Source organism: Pagrus major, chromosome 17 (genome assembly GCF_040436345.1).
Source record: "Pagrus major chromosome 17, Pma_NU_1.0".
In the NCBI taxonomy this organism is placed as follows: Eukaryota; Metazoa; Chordata; class Actinopteri; order Spariformes; family Sparidae; genus Pagrus; species Pagrus major.
The window spans coordinates 8,828,117-8,855,467 of NC_133231.1; the positions used below are offsets into that span (position 1 = coordinate 8,828,117).

At 42.0% G+C, this 27,351-nt stretch overlaps 1 protein-coding gene across 1 annotated transcript in view; it reads right to left on the reverse strand.

Moving 5' to 3' along the window:
- Positions 1-27,351, reverse strand: part of znf407 (zinc finger protein 407) — a 159,356-nt gene that overhangs the window by 42,303 nt on the left and 89,702 nt on the right. Inside the window, exons 6-9 of the mRNA XM_073486145.1 lie at positions 23,514-23,680; positions 14,515-14,598; positions 11,916-12,036; positions 4,548-4,726 (exon numbers count right to left, since the gene is read on the reverse strand). Of these exons, the coding sequence (XP_073342246.1) occupies positions 4,548-4,726; positions 11,916-12,036; positions 14,515-14,598; positions 23,514-23,680 (551 nt within the window). The remainder of the gene's footprint in view (positions 1-4,547; positions 4,727-11,915; positions 12,037-14,514; positions 14,599-23,513; positions 23,681-27,351) is intronic.

Sequence of the window (27,351 nt, forward strand, 5' to 3'; positions counted from 1 at the left end):
CATCGTACTGAACAGAATGACTTTTTTCATTAATGCCCATCATGTGAATGCAACATAAGGAAGGTGACACAAAGACGCAGGTTCATCACTAGCGCTGACGACTTGATGTCCTATAGGTGTTTTTTCAAAGAAACTGTGAAGCATTGTTTTTTTCACATATTTTCCTCACATAGAAACGTGTCACATATAGCACATTGTTATTAGAAACAGATGTTGATTTTATCGCCGGTGTCTGTGGCTTCTCTCACAACGTCGACACAGTGTCATATGCACTGGGATACCAGGATGACATACACACCTGTCCTCCACAATCCAACACGCTGGTGTAACACAATACCCAAGTAAAACTCAGGAGAGTAATGTTTCATTACATGATGAACAGAAGGTGAAGGCGAGGGAGGGGGAGTCGGCGAGGTGCGCAGATGCATAACTTAAGTAAAAGCCATCCAAACCCATATTTGTTTACAGATTTGTTTAATAAGGAAAAATATATGCAAACAAATGAATTTGCCTGTGGTTGTAACTGTGTATTAAGATCATCACTTACAAGGCCAGGTCTCCTCGAGCCCTCTCCAGTAGCCATCCATCATGCATTATTAAGGAAAATAGAATCTGCATAAAGCAGCAACAATGCCTTGAAGAAGTTTATTTATTTATTTGTTTTATCTTTTTAGGCACTAAGCAGCACATCCAAGTACTCCGTCGCTGTTAGCTAATTACAAAGCATTTGATCTCTATGCCCCCAAGATATGCAGTTATAACCTTGCTTGAAAATTAGGGAAATATTTCACAATTAAAAATAGTGGGATGAAGACACTCTGACAAAGCTAATGGCGACACCTCACCTGTGTGCGTGTGTGAGTGTAACATGGTGTTCGGTACTGAACAGGACAGGAAGCTGATTTAACAAAGCCATTGCCCTGCAACCAAGGATGACCTCGCTGGAGGGAGATAGCAAAGAAAGAAGGAAATTCAACATTTCCCAAAGCTTCTCCACTCATAGCGTACTTGCAGCATTTTAACTAGAAATAAAAGTTCTAGTTGAGGGGTAATTTAGCAAAGTCGTGGTGCGCCAAGGTACCTGTAGCTCTGGTTCTGCTGCAGTGCTATCTATGCTGGGATCACACGGGCACCGCCACTTCTTTCTGGCATATCTTTCAGCAGATCGCACAAGGAAGACAATTGTCATTACCATTTTATTAAAATGTGTCCTATCAGCAACATTTTCCCCTCACATATCTAACCTCCCTTTTTTTCCTTCTTTCCCCCCCTCTAATTCTAATCATCATTCCCCTCCATCACTTGCTGGGTCTAATTCCCTCTCTTCCTTCGTTTGCAAAGGACCTCTGCTTTCATCCTTGAGAAGGGCTTTAATTCGAAGTGCGACGCTGAATAAAGAAGGGAAGACAGAGAGAGAGAGAGAGAGAGAGAGAGGGGAAAGACAGGGAAAGTGATATGGAAAGACGGAGCAGCGGTGGAGACGTTCGGGTGTCAATCAATCCGGCGCGAGGGGCTGCAAGGGCCCGTGACTAGGGTGCGTTTGATCTGTGTCTTTCAAAGGGGGAACAGCGGGAAGGGCCATCACAGACGATTTGCCTCTCGCTGCTGGCCCTGGTGCCACTCTGACAGAGAGCAATCACAAGCAGGTTAATTCAACATCTACCTTCTTAATCTTTTTTTCCCCTGTCTCTTTCTTTTGGTCTCGTTCTGTCTACTTAGATGAAACACTGCTCTTTCCGCTGCCACCCCCACCTCCCTTTCCCCTCTTTTGAAAGACGGAGAGATCACAAGTGCACTTTCAATGCCTTTTCAACCCACCTATAGTTTGATTGCTTTGGTCTTAATCAAGTAAAGAGGGTTGTTGATTTTCTGCATTCCTGTAGTGGTTTATTTATGTGTTGCTACCACAGAGCAAAATTTTGAGCACATTATAAGGCATCAATGAAAGCTAAGTGGGATCAGACTATTTCTCTCTGGAAATTGGTGCTTTAAGGAATTTTCTTCAAGGGTAAGAAAGACCATCAGCTGCATTTTTGGATCATTTCTTTTGCTGTCATTCTTTCGGTTCATATCTGTGGTGTTGCGTGAGTAGAATATGAATTAGAGCGTCAAGATGACATCTTGAAAACACGCTGCTTAAGTTGACTGAAAGAGGAGGAAATATCTCCTCCAGATGACTGAAAGACGATGCACGTTCCAGATGAGATCTGACCTCCGCTCATATAACTGGAAACTGAAACCCACAACGCAAGTTGCTTGCTCTGGCTGGTTGGACTTGTGGTCGGATCATAACCACTTTTAAGTTGATGCCACACATTCTGAGAAATCTCCTTCTCTATTTGGTGTTGCTGTTGTGTTTTCATGTGGCTTAACAGATCACAGTAAGAGGGACACAAAGCAGCAAAATGAATCTGTGAGACTGTGTTCTTCACCAAAGGTCAGCCATGCATAAGGACAAACAGAGGTGAGGGAAATCCAGGGGTGAAAGGGTAAGAAGAGGCGTAAAGGTGTGTTTTGACTTGAGGTGAGAGGGTACAGAGAATATGAAGCAGGGAGTTGTTCGTGCAAGTAGCTGAAGGTAAAAAGGTTCTGCAAAGAGGTTAGCACAAGGAAGTCAAGGAGATCGGAGACACAAGTTGGTCCTTGAATTTGAAGAATAGAAATTATACCAAGAAGAAGCCTCTTTGAGAAATTTAAAGAAATAAAGTTTCCAGAGTCAGCACAAAGACACACCTCAGATCCATTCAGTTTCAATAGGAACTAAACAACAGTGCCACCAAAATGCAGCCATTTTCCAATGATGTCCCTGCCTGGCCTTTCTCCCATGGATCTCCCCTCCAACTCTACTGCTTTTATTTAAGGTCAAAGGCATAACAGGATAAAGGCTGTCCTCTCTGCTCCTCTGAAGGACAAGCACTCTGCCGATTGGATTTGGTGGCCTTCAAGGACAAAGGAAGAACACCGTGATACAAAGAAACCAATAGAGGGAGAACAAGATTTCATCTGTCTCTATGGCCTGAGTGATTGGCAGGGATGGATAGGGCAGCAATCTGAGTGCTGCCTCTTTGTGGCTGGGTGCCCTCCATCAGCATTGAAAAGCAAGACTGGATCTAGCGACAAAAACACACTCAAGGATTCTGGACAATCTGACCTCTGTGGGATAAAAGGAGCCTGGGCAGGGTTGTAAGGGCAGCCAGGTGATTTAATTCAGCAGAATGATTTCAAATGTTGATTTGTCTGTGGGTATACACTGTATGTGTGTAGATGTGTGTGTGTGCACATCACACCTTAGAATGCAAGAAATTAGAGGGACGGGTTAGTAAATTGAAGGTGGTAGGGTTCAAATACTCGGAACAGAAGAAAAATAGTGGACATAAAATCTTTCCAGGTACCATTAAAAACACTTTAAAGGGGCCGTCTAGAGATTTACGATGGCACCTCCATAAAGTTGGGGGGACTCAAAGAAACATTTAAAAACAATGGTCAGAATGGTTGAGCAAGAAATACGCAATGTGACATCCTGACTTTTAGTCCCTAGTACCGGTAAGAGGACATTACACAGCTGTTTTTACAACCTGACTAGTACCATGACTAGTAAACTCATCTTCGTGCGTTAAGTTTGGAGCGTCCCTTTAACTTTTGGCCGATTCTCAGCAGCCAACAGAAAAAAAAAAAACATGGTAGTCATGGGCAGCTCAAAGATGTGTAACCGTGAAACTCAGGCAAATCATTGCTGTAATTAAGCCTGAGGCTCCAACACTCTTTAAACATAGTAGTGCTCAGGACTGTTTTCAAGAAACTGTTATTTCTGAATTGAAACAATAATACACATTTAAGTCTTACCCCTGACAGCCATTTTTTCATCCGAGACAGGAATTTTATGGATGTTGAGAATACACAATGGAGGTACAGTAGGGTCACATGACATCCAGTCGTAATCCTTTCACAACTCAACCAGATCATTAAGAATCTGGTGGCAGGGCTCATTCATGATTAGTTTTGTTTTCTTCCTTTTTTTTAGGACGATACTGGTGTCAATTATTATTAATCAAGAAGACAAATAACCAACCATGGAAGTGATGCAAATTTGCAGTTAAAACTGTAAATTGTGTCAAAATATAGAATAACCAAGGATGGAAAGTAACTAAGCACAATTTACTCAAATATGGTACTTTATACCTCCACTCTGCTACATTTTGGAGGCAAATATTGTACTTTTTTTTGTTTACACTACATTTATTGGATAACTTAATTAATGTAACATTAGTCTGCAGATTCAGATTATTCAGTGTTGATCAGCTATTACTCATGGCATGTAACCAATGATATTGTTACGGGAGAGAATACTGAGTGAGACTATCGACAGTGACTACAGACAGAGAGAGGATGCTGTATCAGAGCCACAGTTAAATTATTTTGTTTTATCCGATTCTGGACACAAAAACACAGATTACGATAATTGGAAAAATGCCATAAATTGTCTCCGATATTGGTCTATCAGAAAAAAAAACAGAGCCTCCTCAGGCACAAATTGAAGAATGGTTTACCTGCGTGTAGGTAGGCGAGGTCTGGATTCTCAATATCAGGGTGATGTTCCTTCAGGTGGTTGCGGAACTCCATGGGAGAGTTGGTGGCGTAGCTACATTTGGGACAGTTGTACATCTTCACGCCCTCATGCTTGCCCGTATGGAGTATGTGCTTCCGGATGTTCTCAGCACAGTTGGATCTGAGGGGGACAAACAAAGATAAAAAGGCCTGATTCCTTTTTGGAATAAATAAAAAAAAAATGTAAAAAAAAAGATTAAAAGATGGGAGTCATGAGGGAGAAAACACAAGATAAACGCTTGGCAACATTCCCAAGAAAGGTTTGCTGTGCTAACATTTTATTTTGTTGCAATGCTGACACGCACTCACACACTAACACAGACACGCACATACACACTTCAAAAAAGTCATGCTGGGCTTTGGAGCTGAGGGAGCAGCCGTGTTTGGACAGACTCTCAAAGCATTCATTGCTTAAATACGCCTCAGTGAAACAGGCCCACAACCAGCATCGACTAAAGACCACTTTCACAAACAGCGAAACACAACTTGTTACACAAACATTATTTACATCCTGCAAATTCTTTTATATTCTGACATGCTCTTACATATCTCTCACATATTTTCTATCCATATAGCTGCTCAGGATTAGTGTGTAATGGTGCTGGGAGCAATGGGTGACGCTTGCTGTGGGACTGCAGGTGGAGCCCTACTGAGTGCATTAGAGATATGTCTGAAGACACCTGTTATGCATTATGTATCTTTTGCAATTGGATGAAATGTATAGGAATAGAGGTGCATGTCATGTGTGCATGTATGTGTGTGAGAGAGTTTGTGGGTCTTAAGGCTGGTCAGATAGGGCAGGCCAAGCAGTGAGCTACTGCAGGGTGTAGGATGTAATGATGTCAGCTCAGAGAGTCACACACAACCCTCTGCTGATTAATGATGCTGCCTGACCTGCTCCCAGGCTCTATCTAAACCTGCCCACAGACACACACAAACACAATGGGCAAGACAAACATGCACATACATACATATTGTACATACATATATAGACGTGAACAAACCTTGGTTTGCACCGAAATACAAATTTTAATCTCTGATCTGACGACACAGGTGAAAATATACAGGCCTGAATCCTTAAACATCCCCCGTGTACACACACATGTGCACAAGAGAGCACACACGTAATGCATCATGCAAGCAAGCATGTGCAGTGTAGAACACAGCTCATACACACACATAAACACACACCATCATGTGTTGATGGATGGGGCACTCGTGCTCAGTTTGGACCTGACATTCTCGGACAGTATAATACGCAATTACTCTCCCTTATCACCTTGGCCGGGACAATAAAGCCTCACAGTGCCATAGCTCACGCCAGCCAAGGAGAGAATTTGTTTTCACTTTTGCAGAGACACCTCTCTCCATCATGGGGCCACAGTCCAGCCCGGCTCCACTGGGGCCTAAAAAAAAAAAAAACAGAGCGGGCCCTTTCTGGGTTCTGTTCATGCTGTATGAAATACATAAGCACCAGCCTCTGGTGAGCAATGAGGGCTCTTCACAAGACCGAACACTACAGTAGGTTGGGATGCCACACTCAACAAAGCTCTTTTTGAATGCAGTAAACCACAGCAATGAACAAATGTCTTTTTTACCAGATCACTTCATGAAAGCTTTACATGTGTGTCTTTGTCTGTGCTTTTTGGTTTGTTTGAAGTTGAGCAGAAGAAGAACCAGGTAGTAAGCATGAGCACTGATTGCCAGAGGTGATGAACAGACAAATAAAAGAGGGCCAGCTTTAAACCTTCACAAAAATAAGGAGAAAGATGCCACAATACCACTCCTGTGGCTCAGGGGGTGGAGCAGTCGATCACTAATCAGAGGGCCTTTGGTTTGATCCCCGGCCTGCGTATGAATGGTCATTGCTCCTGATAATATGGCACCTTGCATGATAGCCTCTGCGCTATATGAATGCAGTCCATTTACTTTGATTCACAACTGGCAAGCAATACAAAAAACCCAACATTTTTCAAAGGTGCTGCTGCTGATGAACCTTAAAGGTCTTTTTTACCAAGATTGTGAATTTTGAGTCTCATTCCCAACATGCCAAATACTGATGCTTTGGGTTTCCCAGGTTGGTTGGTTGGGTCGGCCACCAATTTGGGTTATCTTACAAATGTGACCTTTATCAAAGGCCTGATATTCAAGTCTAGTAGGTTTATATCATTGTCAAGAATTTACCGTATCAGTAATACTCTCCATGAAGCCCATGTCTGTAATGCATTATAATGCATTATGAACATCCCTATAATGTATCATAATGCACCTATAGTGCCGTATTATCATAGTTATAAGCTGAACTGAATATTTATAATTCTTTATAACAATAGTCATAACTCATTATCACACCAATGTCGATCAAGCAAAATGAACATTAGTATTATGTATGTTGGTGCCTGTTAAAAAAATACATTTCAGCATTTTGTGATTTTATGTTTGCATTGACTTTTCCCCACTTTACTTACAGCAAACAATGACCACGTACAGTGACTTATAACCAGCTTGTAATATATTACATCTGTCTATAAGACAGGGATTCCATTACTTTACTTTTGGCACCCAACGGTCACTTATAATCACCTTATAATGCATTATTATAGTGATTCTAATGTCTTACAAAATGATTATAATTGCATTACAACTATGAGATTTTAATACACTGTGATCCATGCAGAAATAGTGACTGATCAGCAATTATGAAGTATTGATTCTTGTCCTTATAATATGTGATAATTGTTAGAGAGAATTTGTAAAATGTTTGATTGTTTACTAGTATAGGCACACTATAATGCATTATGGGTATGCTTTTAATGCATTACAGACATTGGCATCATCATGAGTTCTGATTACTGCTATAAAACATTATGAATATCATGAGTTCTTATAAGTAAGACTATACAGCACTATAGGTGCATTACAGCGCATTATATATGACTGATAGTTTCATGTTCATAATGTGTTTGAATGCATTATAGACATTGGCTTTATTAAAAATGATGCCAAAGAATCTAAATGAGTCAGATTTACATTGACTGACGGCCCACAGATATGTACACAACCCTTGACATTTACACATATCCTCAATCATTTATCCAGCAAATTGGCAAACACATTGTTGTGATTAGTTTATCAACCATCACAAGCAAAAATACAGCAGGTTCACAGAGAAATCACGGTCACATCTGTTGACTGCTCTTTTGCATAATGAAAAAAAGACATGCCTAAGAATTTAAACTGTCACATGCTCATGAATTACCGTAAGTCAGGCTGCTAAAAAATGCATTTAATGCTAAAATTGAACTGATTTCTTATTCGAAAGCGGGAGCATAAATATATAAAATTTGAAGCTGAGCTAAAAGGTTCTAAAGAGAGCGCGGGTGGATTCCTAGGGGGGCCATGCTATCTCTCAGATATGGTAATGGCGTAATTGTCATATTAAAACAACACAACGTGCGTTTAGGAGTCAGCAGGTGTCACAGTTAGTGAAAGCCCACACCAGCCCTCCTACTATACACTGTATTAATTAGTCCAACACTGTTTCAACTTCCTCCCCCATCCGTGCACTCACCATGGGAATCAGCCATACTGATGCTCAACGGCTGCATCACCCCTACTCTTCCTCTTTCCGTCTCTCCCTCCCTCTCCCCTTTATTTTAGCCATTTCCATATTCCTCTTCCCAAACGAGTGTATGGTAATGGGAGAGGTGTAATTGAGAGGCGCTTCGTTAGAGGAGATTTAAATGTGTTTCTTTGTGTGTGTTAAGAGTTGGGAGGGGGGGGGTTGTATTTGGATCATTGGTGCTATTTGGATCTTATTCTGCCATGGAGGCCCGGGTATCATCATTAATGTCTCCCCCCTCCTCCCTCATCTCTCCCTTCACTTTACAAGGTCGCAAACCTCCCTGGCACTGACAGTAAGCGTGTCATCCTCAAAGACGCCGTCGCCTCGAACTGAGACGGTATTCTAACAGGTAGATTGAAACATGAATGCCGCAGCATTCAATAAACAATAATAGCCCCGGAAGGATGGTAACGTGGCAGGAGTCAGAGGCTACGTATCAATTAGACCATTTAAGATGCCACTGTGACTTTAATGAGAAAAGAGAGAGAAAAAACTCCTCATTGTGAACAATAGAAATGATTCCTTAAACACTGAAGTAAAGAAGTTTTGCGGCCTGCATAAATAGCTGCAGAATAGTCAAGTAGACATCATTAATTGACAGCCAAGGACTCCCAGTGCAATATCATTAGAATATTTTTACCACTATTCCCTAACTATAATTATCCCCCTCTATTATCTATCTCTGTCTGAATAGGAGATGAGTGGCATTTGATAGATCATTCACTCCCAGCTCATTTACATGCATTTGAGGAGCAGCCTTGATGGAGATCTCATAGTATCAAGAGGAAACCATAGATGTCATCCATAACATTTAATATGGATATGTTAATAGTGATAATCAGATGTATACCTGTGAAACAGATATAAATATTTTTTATGAGCAAGAGCTGTCAATCACACAAGTGCTCCATTTGCCTCAGACCTAAATATGTCTTTACAACTGCATCATATATATTTCATGAGCGCGGCTTACATTGAAAGGTCAAACGTGCTAACTCATCTGGTAGCTCCTTATCGTGGTCAGGCCACCAGAGACGTCCGGGTTTTAAACATGTATTCAGAGTGTAAAAGCAGCGCAGAGGCGAGGGCCCCTCGCGGCTGTCTGAGGCCCCCACATTCAATTCCTCGTCCTCATATTAGTAAGCCAGCGGGGCGTTTCCCCAACCTCCCTCCTCCTCCCAACTCGCCCACACACACCCCCTTCCCTGCCCTCTGGACCTCTAGGAACCCCCGGGGCCACCAAAATGTTAATTGGGCTTCTAATTTACTGTTTCATTTGCCACTATCTGTAATGATCATTAAGTACCAGTGCAGGAACAATGGGACCAAGAACATTTGGATCGTTCCACGTACAGTATCTTTCTGATATAAGGGTTATTTTAGTGTAGTGGTTTGATGTGGGACCAAAATTTGCCCTCAAGTAAAAAAAAAAAAAAATGAGCCAATTTATATGATTAACTAATTCTTTACATACTGTACCAGTGCTTAAGAGGGATGGGATAGTATATTGATGCAGTAATATATCGTAAGAGGAAGCGAGATATTATATCGCCACTGGTGCCAAATACTGATGTTTTTATTTAAACATGCAGATGCTCAAAAAAGATTCCCTCATCAATTTAACTTACCAGAATCACTTCATTTTTTAATTTACCAATTTAAACTTAATTTACACAGATTAAATTTGCACAGATTTAATGAGCATCAATAGTTGCATCTCTCCTTTAAATATATTAACTGAATACTTTAACTGAACTGTTCTGCTTCCTGACAGTTTATGGCTATTTCACATTGGAACGATGGCAGTCACAAGTTGCAGTCAGTGTTTGTGTGTTAAAATTGGAACTATGCTAAGACTCTAGGTAATTTCTGGAAAATAGTTTCATTTCACTTGTCAATAATACATATCGCAATAAGACTTCAGTTTAACAAGTACAAGCATGCAAGATGGTGTCTTCTTTATACTTCAGTGTTCAGGGTTTCTTTTCTTTGCTCTTGAGCTTAAGTGTCTGCCATAGCAAGAATGGCATTCTGGCCAAAACAACAAATTCTTGCAGTTTGCAAATTTTATATATTTTATATATATCAGCTGTTCCAATCTAACAAGAGTAAGAGTCTACAGATTGGTCAAAAACCAAAGAACTGGGGGAAAAAATGACCTGATAATGACGCTAACTGACCAAAGTCCATAACATTTAAGTCAGCAGGATTTATCCTCTGGAAACCATGAATATCTGTATAATGTTTTGCAGTAGTTAGGATATTGTGCTGGATAAGTGAAAACTCTGATTTGCTGGTGGTGCTTGATGAAAAGTGAGAGGATCGCCAAAGTCATCCTCTGGGCATCATGAACGTCTACACAAAAGAGACATATTACTAACAAACAAAACTGTCAACTCTTCTTTCCACTACAGGAAAAGTCAGTGGACCACCGTTGTCAGTGGCATTCATTCTCTTGGAACCAAAAAAAAAATATCTGTACAAAGTCTTAGCCCAATCCAACTAATAGTTAGTGAGCTAATTCAGTGTGGACCAAAGTGGTGGGCCTGACTATCACTGTCACCCCTTGAGCCATGCTGCTTTTCTGCTAATGAAACTATCCAATCATATATTGGCATACAAACACTGTAGTTCAACTAAAACAAGCAAATAAAGGACGGGATGCAGCCCTCTCTTGCAGTGAAATGTCACATGTAATCATTAAGACATCAAAATCATCTTAAATCAAACAGTGTAAGTTACACTACACTTCTCCATCCTTAATTGCTACAGTCAAGAGATACTTCATGATAACTTTCGGTCCAAGGTGAGATAATCCATTGATAATTGCTAAATAATAGCCTGACGACAATTATTACACCTCAGCTTTTCATTTTTTTCTGAGTTGGACTGCTTACAAAAGACTTGAAATGAGTGGAGCGCTTCACTGCAGCGGAGCAGGTGTAGCAAGCTGCCGAAATGACTTTGTCACAGAGGGGAAAAAACGAATGAAGAGTACATCTAAAACCAATGATGGGTTTGAGATCATTCCCTTTCACACTCTTCTGCCACAACCTGACGAGGAAGCACAGGGCGAGAGAGAGAGAGGGAGGGATGTAGGGGGAGAGAGAGAGAGAGAGATGGAGATGTGCAACGCCAGCCAAAACTTTTTCAATTTCACCGACAATTTCCTGTGTAATTACTGATGTGGTATGATGGTGTTTTAATGACAGGGACCTGCCAGTGACAGTGACATTGTGTGTATGTGCGTGAGAGACAGTGTGCGTGTGTGTATGTGTGTTGGGGGAGAAATCTAGCTGGGCCTGTTGATGATGGCAGAGTGATGAGATGGAGCCATGCTGTGGAGATTAGACCTGTCTGCCCTCCACCTCTACCACCCACCCTCCACACACACACACACACACACACACACACACACACACACACACACACACACACACACACACACACACACACACACACACACACACACACACACACACACACACAAAGCTTCTAGCATTAACGCCGCCCCCCCATCCCTCCAAACTACCCTACAATGCCACCTGCTTTCTCACCATCACACTCACTCACTTATATACCCCCCACAGCCCCATCCTACCCCCACCTATCAACCCCCTGATCATCAGTGCCATGGTGGCAGCCATCAGCGCCACCAACCGTGGGCTAGTCAATGAGCCGGTACCTGTAGTCGCACCAGGGGCAGCGGTACGGTTTCTCCCCAGTGTGAACACGTTTGTGCCGCGATAGGTGGGACTGCGTGGTGGAGGCGAAGTTGCAGAGCTTACATTTGAAGGGTCTCTCTCCTGTAGTGAAAAGATAAGTGACAGACAACGAAGATGAAACTGAGATGACATCAGTGTTTTCATTGATAAACATGCACAGACACAACGTATAAATCCAGTTAGAAGGCTACAGCTGACATGGTTTGGCTAATATGTGACACTATGTTGCTGGATCCATGAATCCAAATTTAGCACTTCTGCAACATGGCGGACTCAATGAAAGAGGACATGCTTCCTCCTTAGCTATAGAAGGCTCACTCTACGGTAACGAAAACACAACAATTCTTTTCAGAATGATCGTTTCAGATGATTATACACTAATGAAAACATGATTATTAATATCACATTTCAGTTCTGCCAATAGATCCCCCTAAATCCCACACATCGGACCTTTCATTGTTCATGATGCTGTGTGGGATTAATTTGGAGAACAATTAATGACAGAAACAAAGTTGGCAAAAACATACTTTCCTGACAAAACAGAGCTATTAATAGTTCAAAATCTACTGTTTAATTAGAAAAGCTACATTATCTGAAAAAAATGTAAAGTGTGCTTGCTTATAAGACTATTAACAAGAGTTTGTATCTATTGAAGAATTGAAATGACTTGAAGAGCTGACATTTCTGTTTAATTAAAGCCATTTCAGGGGTTATTTGTCTGTTGGTAAGTGAACACTCAAAGTAGATAATATTTGAAGAGTAAGAGCTGAAAGGGAACAATCTGTCAATTTGAGTGTAAAGGCCCTTTCAGACAAAACGTGATTTGAGCTCGCTGCTGGGTTCAGATCACGTCTGACCCGGTGCTCAGGAATGTCACAGTGCACAAAACGTTATTAAGTCGGTAGCGCTGTTGAGGGGGAACACATTGTGAACCATACAAGTTGATCATATAGGCTACACATATTGCCTACCTACAGGCTACCTGTTAAAACACACCTGCCTGATATGCCTAGTTGGTTGGAAACGTTTTTCCAAGATAGGTTTTTTCCTTCTGAGGTCTTGATAAAAGCGTAAACTTGTGTTAAACAATCAGTAAATTCAAACACACACGATATTAGCTGTTCCTCAATTTTGCCTTCCGTGTATGGCTGGCTACGTCGCTTCTATTGGCCACTCGGGTATTTGTTGCAGAGCACAGAGCGAGCCTGCCAAGCAGATATGGTATCGTTAAGGTGTACCGTAAACAGTGTAAGGAAATATGCTGTTTTAAAGTTGTGATCTCACTGGAGACAGTTTATCCATCTGTCAGCAGGATATGTTTATTACTCAAATATGCTTTTCTATGAAATATAATGAGTTAGATTTTAATGGAAAACCAGATGGGAGATTTCTATCATTAGATGATGGATAATTACCATATCTGACACACAGTCATTAATCTTAGAGAAAAAGAGACTTGATTCTAAATTGTAAGGCCACGCTCACAGGGTCAACGTATCAATTTAACTTAAAATCAAAATGGCAGGGCTGATGTCTGGACGTGTAACAGCAAGTTGGAACATTGTTCGTAGCTGGCAGAGGTTTGTACTTTTAATTATTCTTTATTTCAGATGGCAGACCAGAGTAGTGAGGGAGTATTTTACTCCACAGCTTCGGTGATGTCGGTGTTTAAAACCTGCAATAAAACCTCACCCTGCTTCACAGAGCTGCCAAACCTGACATGGCATTTGATTGACTCTTTCAGTGTTCAGCAGTGTTTCCATACTGATAAGAATAGCATTAGACACTTAGTTCTTATAAATTTGGGGAATATTTTAAGATTTTAAATAGAGACACGATGTTGTCTTTAAAAAAAACTTACACCATGGGAATGTTAGCGTTAGCAGTGGCCTTTAAAAAATGTGTCTAAGTCAAACTCTGACAAGAAAACTCTGTCAGCCCTCTCTGCTCTCTTCATATGCAGCTGTGTGACAACAGATTTGAATATGCAGCTAAATCTGTGGAATTGACATATGTCAACACAGGAGAGGAGGATGGAAAATGGAGGTTTCGAGGGGAAATAGCAGAAAAAAACTGAGGAGCAAACAAAATGAATTATGAAAACCTAAATGAATATTTATAACAGGATTCTTGATCCTTGGGCGCCTGCCAGACAACGGTTAAGAACAGTATTTGTTTCACTACCCCAATTTCCAAAAAAGCACTCGTTATTGACAGCCTATCTGAAAAATGCAATTTCCCTAAGCGACAGAATGACATGGTGAAATGATAACTGAAATTAAAAATCTCAGATTCAGTCAGCCATACTGGTACACATGCCTATCACTGACAGCAGCATGTCACACTGATGTGCCTCTGTGTGTGTATATGTGTGTGTATGTGTGTGTGAGAGACAGCAAACAGTTGCTAAAACTATGTGGGGAAAAAAAATATTGTGGTGTTTCAGATCTTGAAGTGTCAATCACCGTCCGAGATTATGAAGGTCCACACGTGCAACACACGTGTGTGCGCTTAGATTACTTTACGGTGTGAGTTCAGGATGCCTGCGTTGCGGCTTACCTGTGTGTTGGCGCCTGTGTTTGGTGAGGGCGTGTCTTGTGCCACCAGCAAAACCACACAGGTCACACAGATAAGACTTCTCTCCTGTCGAAAACAGATTAAGAGAAGAAGGAAAGCAGTTAAACATTCACACTGAATAAACCCCAAGGAGAACTGTGAAATCACCCAAAATGGCCGTTGTAAACATCCATCACAGTTAATAGACTTTGACCTTGATCAGCTGTCTACCATACTTGATGTGCTTGTGCGCACACGCTTTTCCATGCAATGAGGACTCATGTTTTGTTTTTTGTTTTTCTATAAACTAAGTTTGCTCCAAATAAACTGTTGGCTTGTTTACAACCTGTCTGATTACCTAACCCAGGGCCGAGGCCAAGGTAAGGCAGCCATGATATTCAATATTTAACTTGTTGTGAGGTAAAAACACTCTTCATACACGTACAATCTCTATTAAAGCAGCTTTAAGTGTTGCCATCATTTGAGCTAACTTCCTGTCTGTTTTGCACTTCTCAATCTCGCAATCTCCTCCCTCCTCTCTACGTCACCACATGAACGCACAGCAATCGCCAGACATGGCAGCAAACAGGAGGAACCTGCTCTCTGTGTTCACGAGCAGACAGGACTGCCTCTTTAATGAGTTCTCTGTCCTGATTGGATAAAGTGGGCAGGGATACCAGAACATTTCTTTTCTCTTTTACTGCATGAGCAGCAGGAGGAGAGACATGAGTTACCGACCAAACCCTCTATAACACGGATTACTGTTGGAATATAGAGATATTTTACACTTATTTTAATAAACAATATATCACTTACAGCAGCCCTAAATATTTTTCATAAACTTGGGATACAGGTACCTTTTTACAGCTTAACAATATAATACAATAGATGTTTGCTTGTAGCTCATGGCCCACCGTTAAGTCCCAGTTTTAGCCTCCCAAGGGAAAAAGTTTGGAAATCCATGAAATCCAAAATTACTTTTGTACAAAGTAATGATAACTGATAGAAGCAGAAGCCACCGCTATAAGAATAAGTTTTAACAAAGAAAAAACATTTTTTATTGGACTTTAATGATTCCAAGGTCCTCTTGGAAATGAGCACGTCAGTTTTAATGTTACCTGGAGTTACATCCATCTTGAAAACCAACGCAAAAACAGGATATTTCTAGATGCTGAAACTGTAAAAAGACATCAAACCTTGACAGGGTTGTTCATTCCGACTGAGCTCATTAAACTATGTTAAATTAAAAGACAACATGTTTATATTTTTCATATGTATGACGTGCAACCTACATGTTGATGCGCATTAGGATCAAGCTTATTATGACACTGCAAATGAAAACAATGTCATCAATAATGAAATAACCTGCTGCTACTGCTGGAATCCTTCACATGAGCGAGTGAAGCGACGCACAACTTATGACGTTTGTCTTATTTCAGTTGTTTTCCCTCCGTCTGCCTCAGTATAATTAATCTGTCACCGACACCTTTTAATTGTAAAGTTGCATTGACATAACAAAACAAATGCAATTAAACAGTATTACAACCTCAGATATCGTGGGCTGGCAATAAGCGACTGAAGTGGATTTATGAATATACATGAATCCTTTGAGTTATACCACTCTTTACTCAGAACTGCTGCCGAGGCGCCATTGAGCAAGGATGTGAGAGCTTGAGTAAAGACAAAGAAAAAAGGAAACGTATTAATGGATTTGGAGAAATGTGTGAAGGAGGAGGAAGGCAGAAAGCGAGAAAAAGGAAAAGACAGACGGAACAGATGAGCAGCGGGTCTAGTTGGCTAACAGATGAGCCAAGCAGAAGTCACAGATCACTAGTGTATATCCATCAGAGCTCTCACAGCTAACTAATTCCTCCAATCAGATGGATCCGTGTAAATATGTCAAATGGGGGACGGGAAATTGCCAGTGTGGTTTATTGACTGTGATAAAATCTGAAAAGCACCGCTGAACATAATTACATACTTGTCAGAGCCATAAAAATTAGCTTTATTATCAATGGGATGGTTTTGTACAACTTCATTTGGGGGCGATGCCTTCCAGATGGGGAGCGTGGAGAGCTTTTTTACACTCCTCCTCTCTCCCCTGCATCTGGCTCTGTCATTAACAGCATGATGGTCTCCCTCTCCCTCTTTCTACCTCCCTCTTTCTCTCTTCCAGTGCACACAGGCAGTCACACACTCCTGCGCACACATTTGTGATAAGACTCACTCAGGGAATCACATGCATGTGCACATACAAACACGTTTAGAGGATGGACACAGATGTGCACACACACACACACACACACACACACACACACACACACACACACACATGCAGATATTCCAACATACTGACACACAAATCAAACTGCATGTGGCGTGCTAGTAACACATTTCCACACATGCGCATGTTGTGTGCCGGCACATACATTGACACACCGCAGGTACCGCATACTCTAACATACAGACACAAGCCGTATCACTTAAATATTCATCTAAATGCTGATGTTGAACTCCAGCTCTCGCCACACACTGCTAACACATTTGGGTGACTCTTCCAGCTGGGCCTCAGTGGTGCTCTGCTCCTCTTCTGCACAGATAGCAGCTTTCACTGAGTCCGCAGAGACAAAGCAGCCTCAAGTTTCTTCTATTACACCCATTTAAAGCCACTCGACTGTGAGAAGAGTTTTAATGCAGTGCCACTTAGAGGGGAGAAAAACAGCCTTAAAAAGGTGCATTCGTTAGCCAATTCATACAGGTTCACTCTGTAATCCCAGTGTGAATGGCCTTTAAAGGAACAATGTTCTCATAGAAATAAATGTCCGTTCTGCTCCACTCTGTGGCTGCATGAAATCACCCTTTACGTTAACTGTTCTCAACACCTGATGTCTGATGTTTCCGGCAAAACAATATCACAGAATGTGAAAATGTGATATTTTTTGCTGCACACTGCGTTGCACAAACAGAAAAGGAAGAAAGAAGACATCCCAGAGATCGACATAATGGTTCCACATCTGCCCGAAACATGATAGCAGTCGATTAAGCACAAAGTTCTCGCACATTCACAGTACGTCTTCAGCAACAATTTGAAAGAAATTTCAACTTTTATATACGTCTCTCCATGACTCTCTATTGAGTGAAAATGATTGTGGGAACAGACAAACTGATTATATAAGTTGATATTGTATTGGCCATGCATATTATCCGAAACTGTTCTAACTCTGGCAGATAATTCTGTGTTCTTGTAGGACCCCGTATGTTGCAAGAATTAGATTTCGGAGCTTTTGACGCAAAAACGAAGCAACAAAAACTCTTCTTTATTTTGTGTCTCTAAACTCTAGAATAGTTACTGAGGATCTGGTCAGACCTTTTCTCCCTATCAGAAAAACAGCACCGGTCCCTCCTCCCCGCCTCCTCTCCTCTCCTCCCTCCCTCCCATCTCTCATTACGCCCAACGCTACAAGACCCCACCACAGAAAAATCCATAGCCATCGATCCCTGCGCCCAGCCGCGGTCGCCACAATTATTCTTGAGGAGGAAACGCTGGCGATAAATTACATGTGTGCTTTTCATCTGCTGTTCTGCGGCGGTGAGCCCTTGGAGGACCTGGGTGGGGAAGGCGAGGTGGGGTAGCACAAGAGTGACATGCTGTCAACACTGGAGGATCTGAAGCAGCATGGAAGCCCCCCGACCCACAACACAGCCCTGCATTGACTTCAGTCATTCCTGATTCACATTGACCTCGGCCTTTTATCGGTATACGAATAACACTTAACCCTGACCTTAAACTTTATCCTTATGCAATATTAACCCTAAAACCACAGTTATCAGCCTCAACCTGGAGTCTTACTCTTACCTGAGCTAGGGGTTAGGGTTATATCAATCCTCAGCTGAACCCTTGCAGAGGTGAAGGCACGAATCAAGCTAGGAGTCAAAAACAACTGCACGACCCAGTGCACCCAAAGTCTGGTTCCAGACACGAAAATGCCCTAAAAACTCCATTCCCTGCTAATGTGCAGTGAGAGCCCTTAAACTTTTTTGGCAATTTGAATATCAGCTCATCGCTTCTCTTTTGTTCCCATGATACACCTCAGCCCTCCACCCCTCACTTGAATTAAATATTCCTTATTGCAAGACAATAAAAGAACTTTGAAGTCAAAATATACAACCTCTCTTTGCATGTGTGTGTGAATATATATATATGTGTGTGTGTGTGTGTGTGTGTGTGTGTGTGTGTGTGTGTGTGTGTGTTTTAAATAACCCCGGAGGCGTCTGCATGCAGCTATAATTGCCTCCCTCATTAGTTATGTTTTAGCAGGAGCGAATGGGAGGGCAATTAATTTTACCGCTTAATTTTTGACACGGAATCCGCTGCTGTATTGATGTGCTCGCCATTTTGGGTCTCATTTTTCAGGGAAATTAATTGACAAAGTGCGAAGATTTATCAGCATATCGCCAGATTAAGCGACAAACTGAAGCAATGAGGAAATCAATTGTGGCCCTGTCGCTGTGTTCAACCCTCCTCTAGCCCCCTCCCCTCCCTCCCCACTCCCCACAACGCCCAAGAGCCTGGGAAAAGCTGGGTGGGTCAGATGCAGTGCACTTATTTATTTATTTGAGTCGCTCATTCATCAGCCGTTACAAATGACCCTGGCGGCTGACGACCACTGAATCCCCCAACCCCCGCCCTCCTCCCGCTGCCTCAGACACGACTGGTGTATGAGGAGGGAGTGATTAACATAAAAAACACACAAATCAGGGAGGAACAATGAATCCCGTTAGAGGCAGGAGAAGGAGAGCGGAGGTGTTAACTTTTTTTTTTCTCTTTTGAGGAGGGGGGCTCGCGCATGTCACAGCCAGCAACTCAATCCACAGGATGATAAAATTTGACAATTTCCATTAGGGGCTTCTTAGTCTTTTTTTCCCACTTTGACTATGATGTAGTTAAGGGTGCAAATACACAATATATATGTTGTTGAGTTTGCTTTTATCAAGTGTTTATAGCTTAACTGACTATTTGCAAAGCCCCGTCCCCATTTATTATTGCTAAGCCTGTCAAGCTTCCCACTTTCACATGGAACATATCAAGTTTAAAATGATAATGGAGAAAAATTTACCACGAGAAATGTTCAGTCAATTATAAAAACAATAAAATCACAATAAACAATACTTGGATCTCGGACAGAGGAAGATAAAAGCAGACTTCTCTAACTTAAGCCAGCAACCATGAGTTTGTCGGCTACAATGACAACTGTTGCCAGCACATTTTAACAGCTGTAGCAAGTTAGCTCATTAAGCTACAGTAACATTTACTCAATTATTTAATAGAAAATGCCATCTTCTGTGGAATTTTTAAGGTTTCAACCGCTCCTTTATTAAAATGTACGACCCTGTAAGGGTCTTTAATTTGATGCACTTGATAGCTACATACACGGTAACATGCTAAAAGACTGAGGCTAAACCTACACGTCGCAGGCAAAGAAGTAAGCCTCATAATCAGCTGATAATCCATGTAGAGAACATGTGAATAAAGAAACTACATTGTTACTCTTACTACAGCCTCGTGTTCACCACCTCAATAAGTGTCTAATGTCTTTTGTATGTACATCATTTTTTGAATATGCACCTTTCTGTGATTACTGTTTCTTAACTTACTGGTCCCAGAGGTCAACCTAAGATCAATCTGTCTCATGGTGTTTCAGCATGAGATCACGACACTGACTGCTACACTGAGGGATTAGAAATGTTATTTTAAGGGATTATGAACCAATTACACACACTTGACCAGGACTAACTCACTCAAAACTTGCAACTCTGATGCAGTTCTTGGTGGAGGGATAGTGCTTTGAGTTTTTCTTCACTTGGAATTTTACAGTTCCAACAAATGAGCTGGATGTGTGTATCATTAGACTCAGCTGCAGTACAAACTCCCCAGTTAGTCATCGTCCTGCAAGCCCGTACATAACCCACACACAGACACGCACACACACACATGCACACACACACTGTAACTCACATCCCCTCCATTACTGACTGCTCTGTTCCCTGGAAAGATTAGCTCAACTTTAAAATCTCCTACTTATTTTATTAGTATTGCATCTTAGTGCCGTGAAGGAGCCGATTTATAACCTTTAAACAGATCACACACATGCAGATAATATTTCAGTGTGTCAGGTTGGCTGCTGGAATGTGATTGCAATGATTGTGTAGCTGTAGCTAACCGTCCAACCCTGCACCAATTACAACCCAGCAAAGGAGAGTCGGGGGGTCACGCTAGAGCAAATTGTGTTAGATTTTTTTGGGGTGTTGCTAATCAAGTCAGGTCTTGTAGCTCACTAAAATGAGGTTGTTTCAGGTTCAATCTTAATTTCCCTATTTTCACATGTTCATACTTGGTCACCCTTGATCTTTCAGGCTGTCTTGTTTTCGCACTTTCCTGTTTCGGTCTCAATCACTTCACTCACTCTCTTCAAGTCTGTGTTTCTTCCTGCCAAATTCACACAAAGACATGCACGCACACACCACCGCCGCCACCACTACACGCCTCTCCAGGTGACAGCTAGGTGACAGTGTGACAGCAGCCGCCTGATGGGGAATGATGAGGGCTGGAAACAAATGAAAATAAAACGTCTAATTATGTCAGAGGCGCCTTGACGTTACATCACTGTTAAAACACATTTAAAATAACATCCAGCAAGTCTTACACTCAGCGCGTGCGCGCACACACACACACACACACACACACACACAGACACACACACACACACACACACACACACACACACAGCAGGCACCCGTGACGGATGGAGGGCTCTCCTGCAAGCGCTCAGTCAGGCTGTCAGGCCACTGGCTGCTGCTGCTTCTGTCATTGACTTAAAAGGGCATCAAGGAGCTGTGTGTGGGACATTACTGAGGCCGAGGGGAAACTGCTGGGCTGCAGCATAAAGACACTTTCAGAGAGGCTGACTTGGGCTCCTATCGAGGGGCTATTATTCAAGACAGTATCCTCCCACCGCCCACCGCACCATCTGTCTATCCAAAGTTTTTAGTAAGTAAAAAAACATGACTCAGTACAGTCCCACAGTGTACTGTACTGTACCTACAGAAATGAAAGGATGGAATCGGAAAGAAAAGGCACTGCATGTACAAAAAAAAGACAAGAAAAATATCCACTGATTTACGCTCTCATACAGCTCCAGTACCAGTATACTGGTGATGAAGAACAAGTGTAAACTATCCAGTTGGTGATTATCACATTGGTTTGTTACAAGGCTCTACAGTTTACATTTAAATATTAGATTTAATTAAGGCTAGAAAAGAGAGTAAAATAAATGTACCTCCTGCATTTGTAGTTGTATCAACAACATTCACAACATACTCCCCAGCTTTAAAGAGACTAAAACTGAGCTTTTGAAATAAAATTGCTACAAACCATTGAAACTTTGATCTAATCTATGATCTAATAAAAGAGTAATATAATCTTTTTTTCAATCAAAGTGGAATAATTAAACATCACAACCACCAAAATTCTGTGTAGTGGTCAAGACCACCTAAACCGAGACCAAGTTAAGACCAAGATCAAGGCAGACCGAGGCAGAGTAAAGACCAAGACCAGAGTGTATCCAGACGAAGATGAGACCAAGACTTTGAGGTGTTCAGACCAAAACCAGACCAGTACACATCCAATACTGCATGACACACGTAAGTTAGAATGTGGAACATTCAAACCAGAGGGCGCTCCTCAAAATGATCTGAAATATCGACATTCCTATATAAACAGAGAACGCAAAAGAAGATTCTCCTTTATCCACCACTTTTTTTTTAGCCATATACAATATATATGTATGTGTGTATAAGTGTACCATGACAGATCTTTTGTTGAAGTAATCAAAAATCATTGCAGAGGTACATTTTATATGTGGGAAATGTACTTTTTTTCTATGAGCAAATACAAATACACACTAAGGAGCTGAATTCAACTTAAGCGTCTTTAATCAACACTACCTTTTTCATGTTCTACCATCCACCAACAAGTACTGTATTAATAATTATTTAATACAGTCATAACCCTACAGTTCTCTTTGTCTGAGAGCAAGACAAGACCAAGTACTAATGTGTTCAATTCTGAGACCAGGACCTTCTAAAAGTGATCTTGAGACTGATTTTGAGACACTACCAAAATTAATGTGAATTTGTCCCTTTTATCTAGTTTTTAATCACAGATGAACACACACTGGACCGGTTTAATGTGGGAAAACACACTCTTGAGGATCAGATGGATTTGATGAACACACACTCGCTGACCAGCTGGGTTTGGAGAACACACACACTTGCTGACCAGATGGATTTTGAGGAAATACACATGACAACCAGTTGGATGTGGGGAATACACACACTACCTCAATTCCCTCATCAAGAAACCCTCCAAGTGTGGAGGATGGCAGAAAACAAAAACAAACATTAATTCCAAACATCTTTTTCCCTTTCTCTTTTTGGCTATTAATTGTCTCTATTCAAATATAATTGGCTGATATAACATCATATAATTGTGATGCCGGGATCAGGACGTAAGGGTTTAACCATCTAACAAGAGTGTCTGCATTGCAAGACCGCCAAGAACTAGTTCTCGACTTTCTCTGGATGTTGAAAATCAGTACAGATGGACAAGTCAGGGCAATTATCGGCCAAAAACGTGTGGATATTTTTTCCAAACAAAGCTGTGAAGATTCATAATTAATGTGAGATTTTCACAGTTAACACATAAACTTCATTTTGTTAAACAGTCTACGGGCTAAAGAGGAATGAAGAAGTACATTATGTCTGATCCAAGTATAGTCTTAATAAATAACCTTCTGTCTCTCACTCATAAAAAAACTGTTTTCCTGTTAAAAAAAAAAAAAAAAAGAGGCAAAACTCATGAATTTGTGCAGTTTAGAGTGTCAGTCGATGTGTCGCAGCACTAACAGTTCATTGTGAAGGTTACAGCTCTCAGTGTCTCTCACCAGTGTGTGTCCTGTAGTGGTCCTTCATGGCTGACAGGTTGAGGAAGGCGTAGTGGCAGGATGGCCAGGCGCACTTATACGGCTTCTCCCCACTGTGCAGTTTCATGTGGTTGTTCAGGGCCCATTTTTCACTGAAGGAGCGGTCGCACAAGTCGCATTCAAACTTCCTGCAGGTGAAGAACGGAGGCAGAGGGGAATGAGGAGGAGGAGGTGGAGGAGGAGGAGGAGGAGGGGGAAAAAAACGAAGAGTTATTTACTGATCCCAAAGCTGACGTAAAATGCTGGACAATCTACCCTGTGAGAAAGGAAATGGAGGTTGCTGGGTACTCGCGCACGCACCCACAGAGCGCGGGGCCTTATGGCTGCGCGCTGTACATCTACGCCCAAACACACACACATATACACACAACGCACACACAGAATGCAGTTGGCTGCTGGTGTGTCATGTCTGTATAAGCAGGCATTGATTTTTCTGTCCTGGCCTGCCACCTCCACCATTTATTCTCTGCTTTGCACCAGGGCCCAGAGGACTAGAGAAATTCTGTTACAGTCCACACACACACACACACACACACACACACACACACCCCGCAGGGCCAGTGGGGAGAATAGAGTTCACCTGTCCAGCGTCCCTGACCACTTAGCCAGGGCTAAATGAACAGTTAGCAACATTTTACCTCCCGCCTCTCTCTTAAGGCTCCTGTATCCGAGCCTCCCTCCATCTTAACTTCTCCGCTAAAACACGTCCCTCTAATCTTTGCTCACATAATCAACATTAGCAACTCGCTCTGCTTCAGATAGTCAGTATCAATCCAATAAATGCAAAAAGCTTGATTAATCACGTGTTGTTTTGTTGTACGGAGCCAAAAGCCTCCTTTTGATATCAGGACAAAAATGTGACTATGCCTGGCATTCTTTCTTTACTCTGGACATCTGTCTATTCTTCCTGCTAACGCCTACCACCCAACGAAAGCTGTGTTGTTGTTTTTTTTTTATCAATGTGTAGGATGTTTGCACCTATATTCATCTGCTGTGTTATTAGGCTTCAAGAAACACACACACGAGTAGAAAACAATAGAAAACGCCCTTGCTTGAATTAATCTTTACCCCCGCGCTATAATTTAGGCGCAGAATGACTAATGTGCGAGTCATAAACAAATGAAGTCGGGTTTTGGGGAGCATTCGTCTTGCAGCGAGGGCCATGTTATTTTAGGGAGGGCGGCTGTCTTTAAGTCCTGATTGTGTCGCTTAATCCCCGTGGTATCTGTTTCATAGCGAGCAGCATGACACTCACCTGAACAAATAATGACTCCAAGCAGCATGTAGCATGTGTCTGAATCAATAATTCAAACTCATACATCTTCCTTACTGGAAGAAGGGAGTAGGGGGGGAGGCAAAGGAGAACGAGAGGGAGGGAGGGAGAAGAGAGAAAGGAGGGAATTAAAGATGGGGAGGTGGGGAGAGGAGGGAGAGATAGAAAGGAAAAATGTGTCCTGGCTTCCGTATCAATCTATATGTTCCACGAAGATGAATCTAAACGTGATATGGATGTCATCCTGCGCTAGTTGAGAGGACATTTTAAGCTCACTTACCAGGAAGGATGGAGCAGCTTTAAAATGGCGCCTTTATCACCTGGCTCTAAGCTCAAATGCATATTTAAACAGGCCTGTTTTCCTCTCGTTCTCATCAAGCGACTTGGCAGCGACTTTATTTGACCACCAGATGTATGTCTGCATCTGTATTTCCTTCCCCTTCCTTCCTCCCTGCGGTATTTATAGAACAGCTCGTCGCCCATGCCACCGTGGGAGAGGTAAATAAGATGAGTGAAGAGATGCTATCTTTTATTGTAAGCATTATGCACAACACTCCTGCTTTATGAGCTAAACGGGCCATTGTTTATCACAGGGCGTAATCGCAAAGTCAGGCAGGCAGGCAGGCAGGCAGGCCTTGACGTGGGCACGCGGCATGCTGGGATGGAGGGAGAAACGAGAGAGAGAGTGAGAGAGAGAGAGAGAGAGAGAGAGAGAGAGAGGAAAAAAAGGCAGGAGGAGAGGAGAGAAGATGGAGGAGTCAGGGCTGGCAGAGTTGACTATCAGTGGGGGTTTTGTAAGGATGAGAGGAGGGTTTGCGTCTGTTTTTATGGGATCAGATGGAGCGCTTTGATCTTGTCCCCGCATGTCAGATCCCGTCACGATCCACCGTCTCGCCCATACATATGCATACTGCCTCTAAACAGCCAGGCACCATGCAAAACACACCAAAGGTAGGAGGACGAGGGGAGAGAGAGATAGAGAGAACGAGCGTGAGAGAGAAAGAGAGAGAGAGAGGTTGAGTGATTTTGTGTATGCATGTGCAGTTATGCATGTGTATAAAAGAGGGAGAAAGGGAGAGAGAGACAGACAGAAGTACGAGAGAGAAGGAGAGGTCTGCCAATGTAAAATATTGAAGACTTATAATGCGTGCTGGAACTGAATTTTAACACACAAAACAACCACAATTAATTCAGAAATGCTGCCAAAGCATTTCAGATTCAGCATCGCCTGAGAAAGTTCTGAAAGTCTGAATTTTTAGGATTTCAGGGATGGCAAGTTTATGTCCACGGTTTCTAACTGTATGTAATGAAGCAGAGGAAGTAGGACATGTCGTGCTTTCAAACCTACATATGCACGAATGTAGATTATAAACATCAATCTGTTGATGGTGGGAGAGATTCTGGACAAGAAACTACAATAGAAAGACACACGAGATCAGTGTTCTGACCTTCCTCAGGCAAAAAAAAACAAGAAAAAAAACATGTGAGGGGAATTAGATGGACATAAAATGGCTTCTGATGTCACAATAACTTAATTACATTCACATGTGCTTAATAAAAAGCTATATAAAATGCATTAATATGACATATAATTCTGTCTTACACATTTCCCTCACAGGAGTATTTGCCTGAGGAAGAGGATGTGTTGGGTTGGAACACTGCTAATAAAACTGACTGATCTCATTGTGCAGGCATCTTTCTATTGTATTAATGTACAGATTATAGGCAAGTTTGGGTGGTTTGTGTTTTTGGTGCACTAGAACAACCAAACCACAAAAGAGGAACCACTAGTTAGAATCATACATATTATTTGGCATTGACTGCTCCTTCGCTTTTCCCATTACTGTCGAGCTCTGATCAGCAGAGGCCACAGCAGGAACAAACTGTAAATCGTGAGCGAGTTCCATTTCCACTCATTACATCTCTGCTTTTCTTTTCTCCTGCATCTCTCCATCTCCTCCCTCTCTCTCCATTTCCTCCTCCCTTTCTCTTTTTTCCCCTCTGATCAGGCAGCAAGGCGACATGATTGACATCCCGTGCAGATTTATTCAAAGACCCAGGTGGGCCTCTTGCCTGTACGTTCAGAAAGCCGCACGCTGCTGTGTCTATACTGTCACTCATTACCATATCTATACTGTGGTATGATCCTGTCATCAGTTCAGGCATATAGGGCTACTGTCAGAACATCACAGGCCACCACTGGCCTTAATTGTGATATAAATCCCTCTGGACTTACTGTACCTCTAACAGGGGTTGGGGAGAAAAAAAAGACCTGACTCATTACCACACACTCACTATCGCCCCCAAGTGGGAAGGTGGTGCTTGTTGAGGCTGTAGTCATTTGTTCTGGAGTAAAACTAAGCAACAGTGTGTTAAAAAGAGGCCAGTTCTGTTGACAAAAGAGATGAAAAGGGGATTTAAACTCAGAGGAAATGATGACTTTCTCTGACGTCGTCATAGCTCAGGGCTGTTCTGACACCCCTGCTCCTCCTGACAGCGAGTTTGGTTTTATGCCGCCGAGCATCA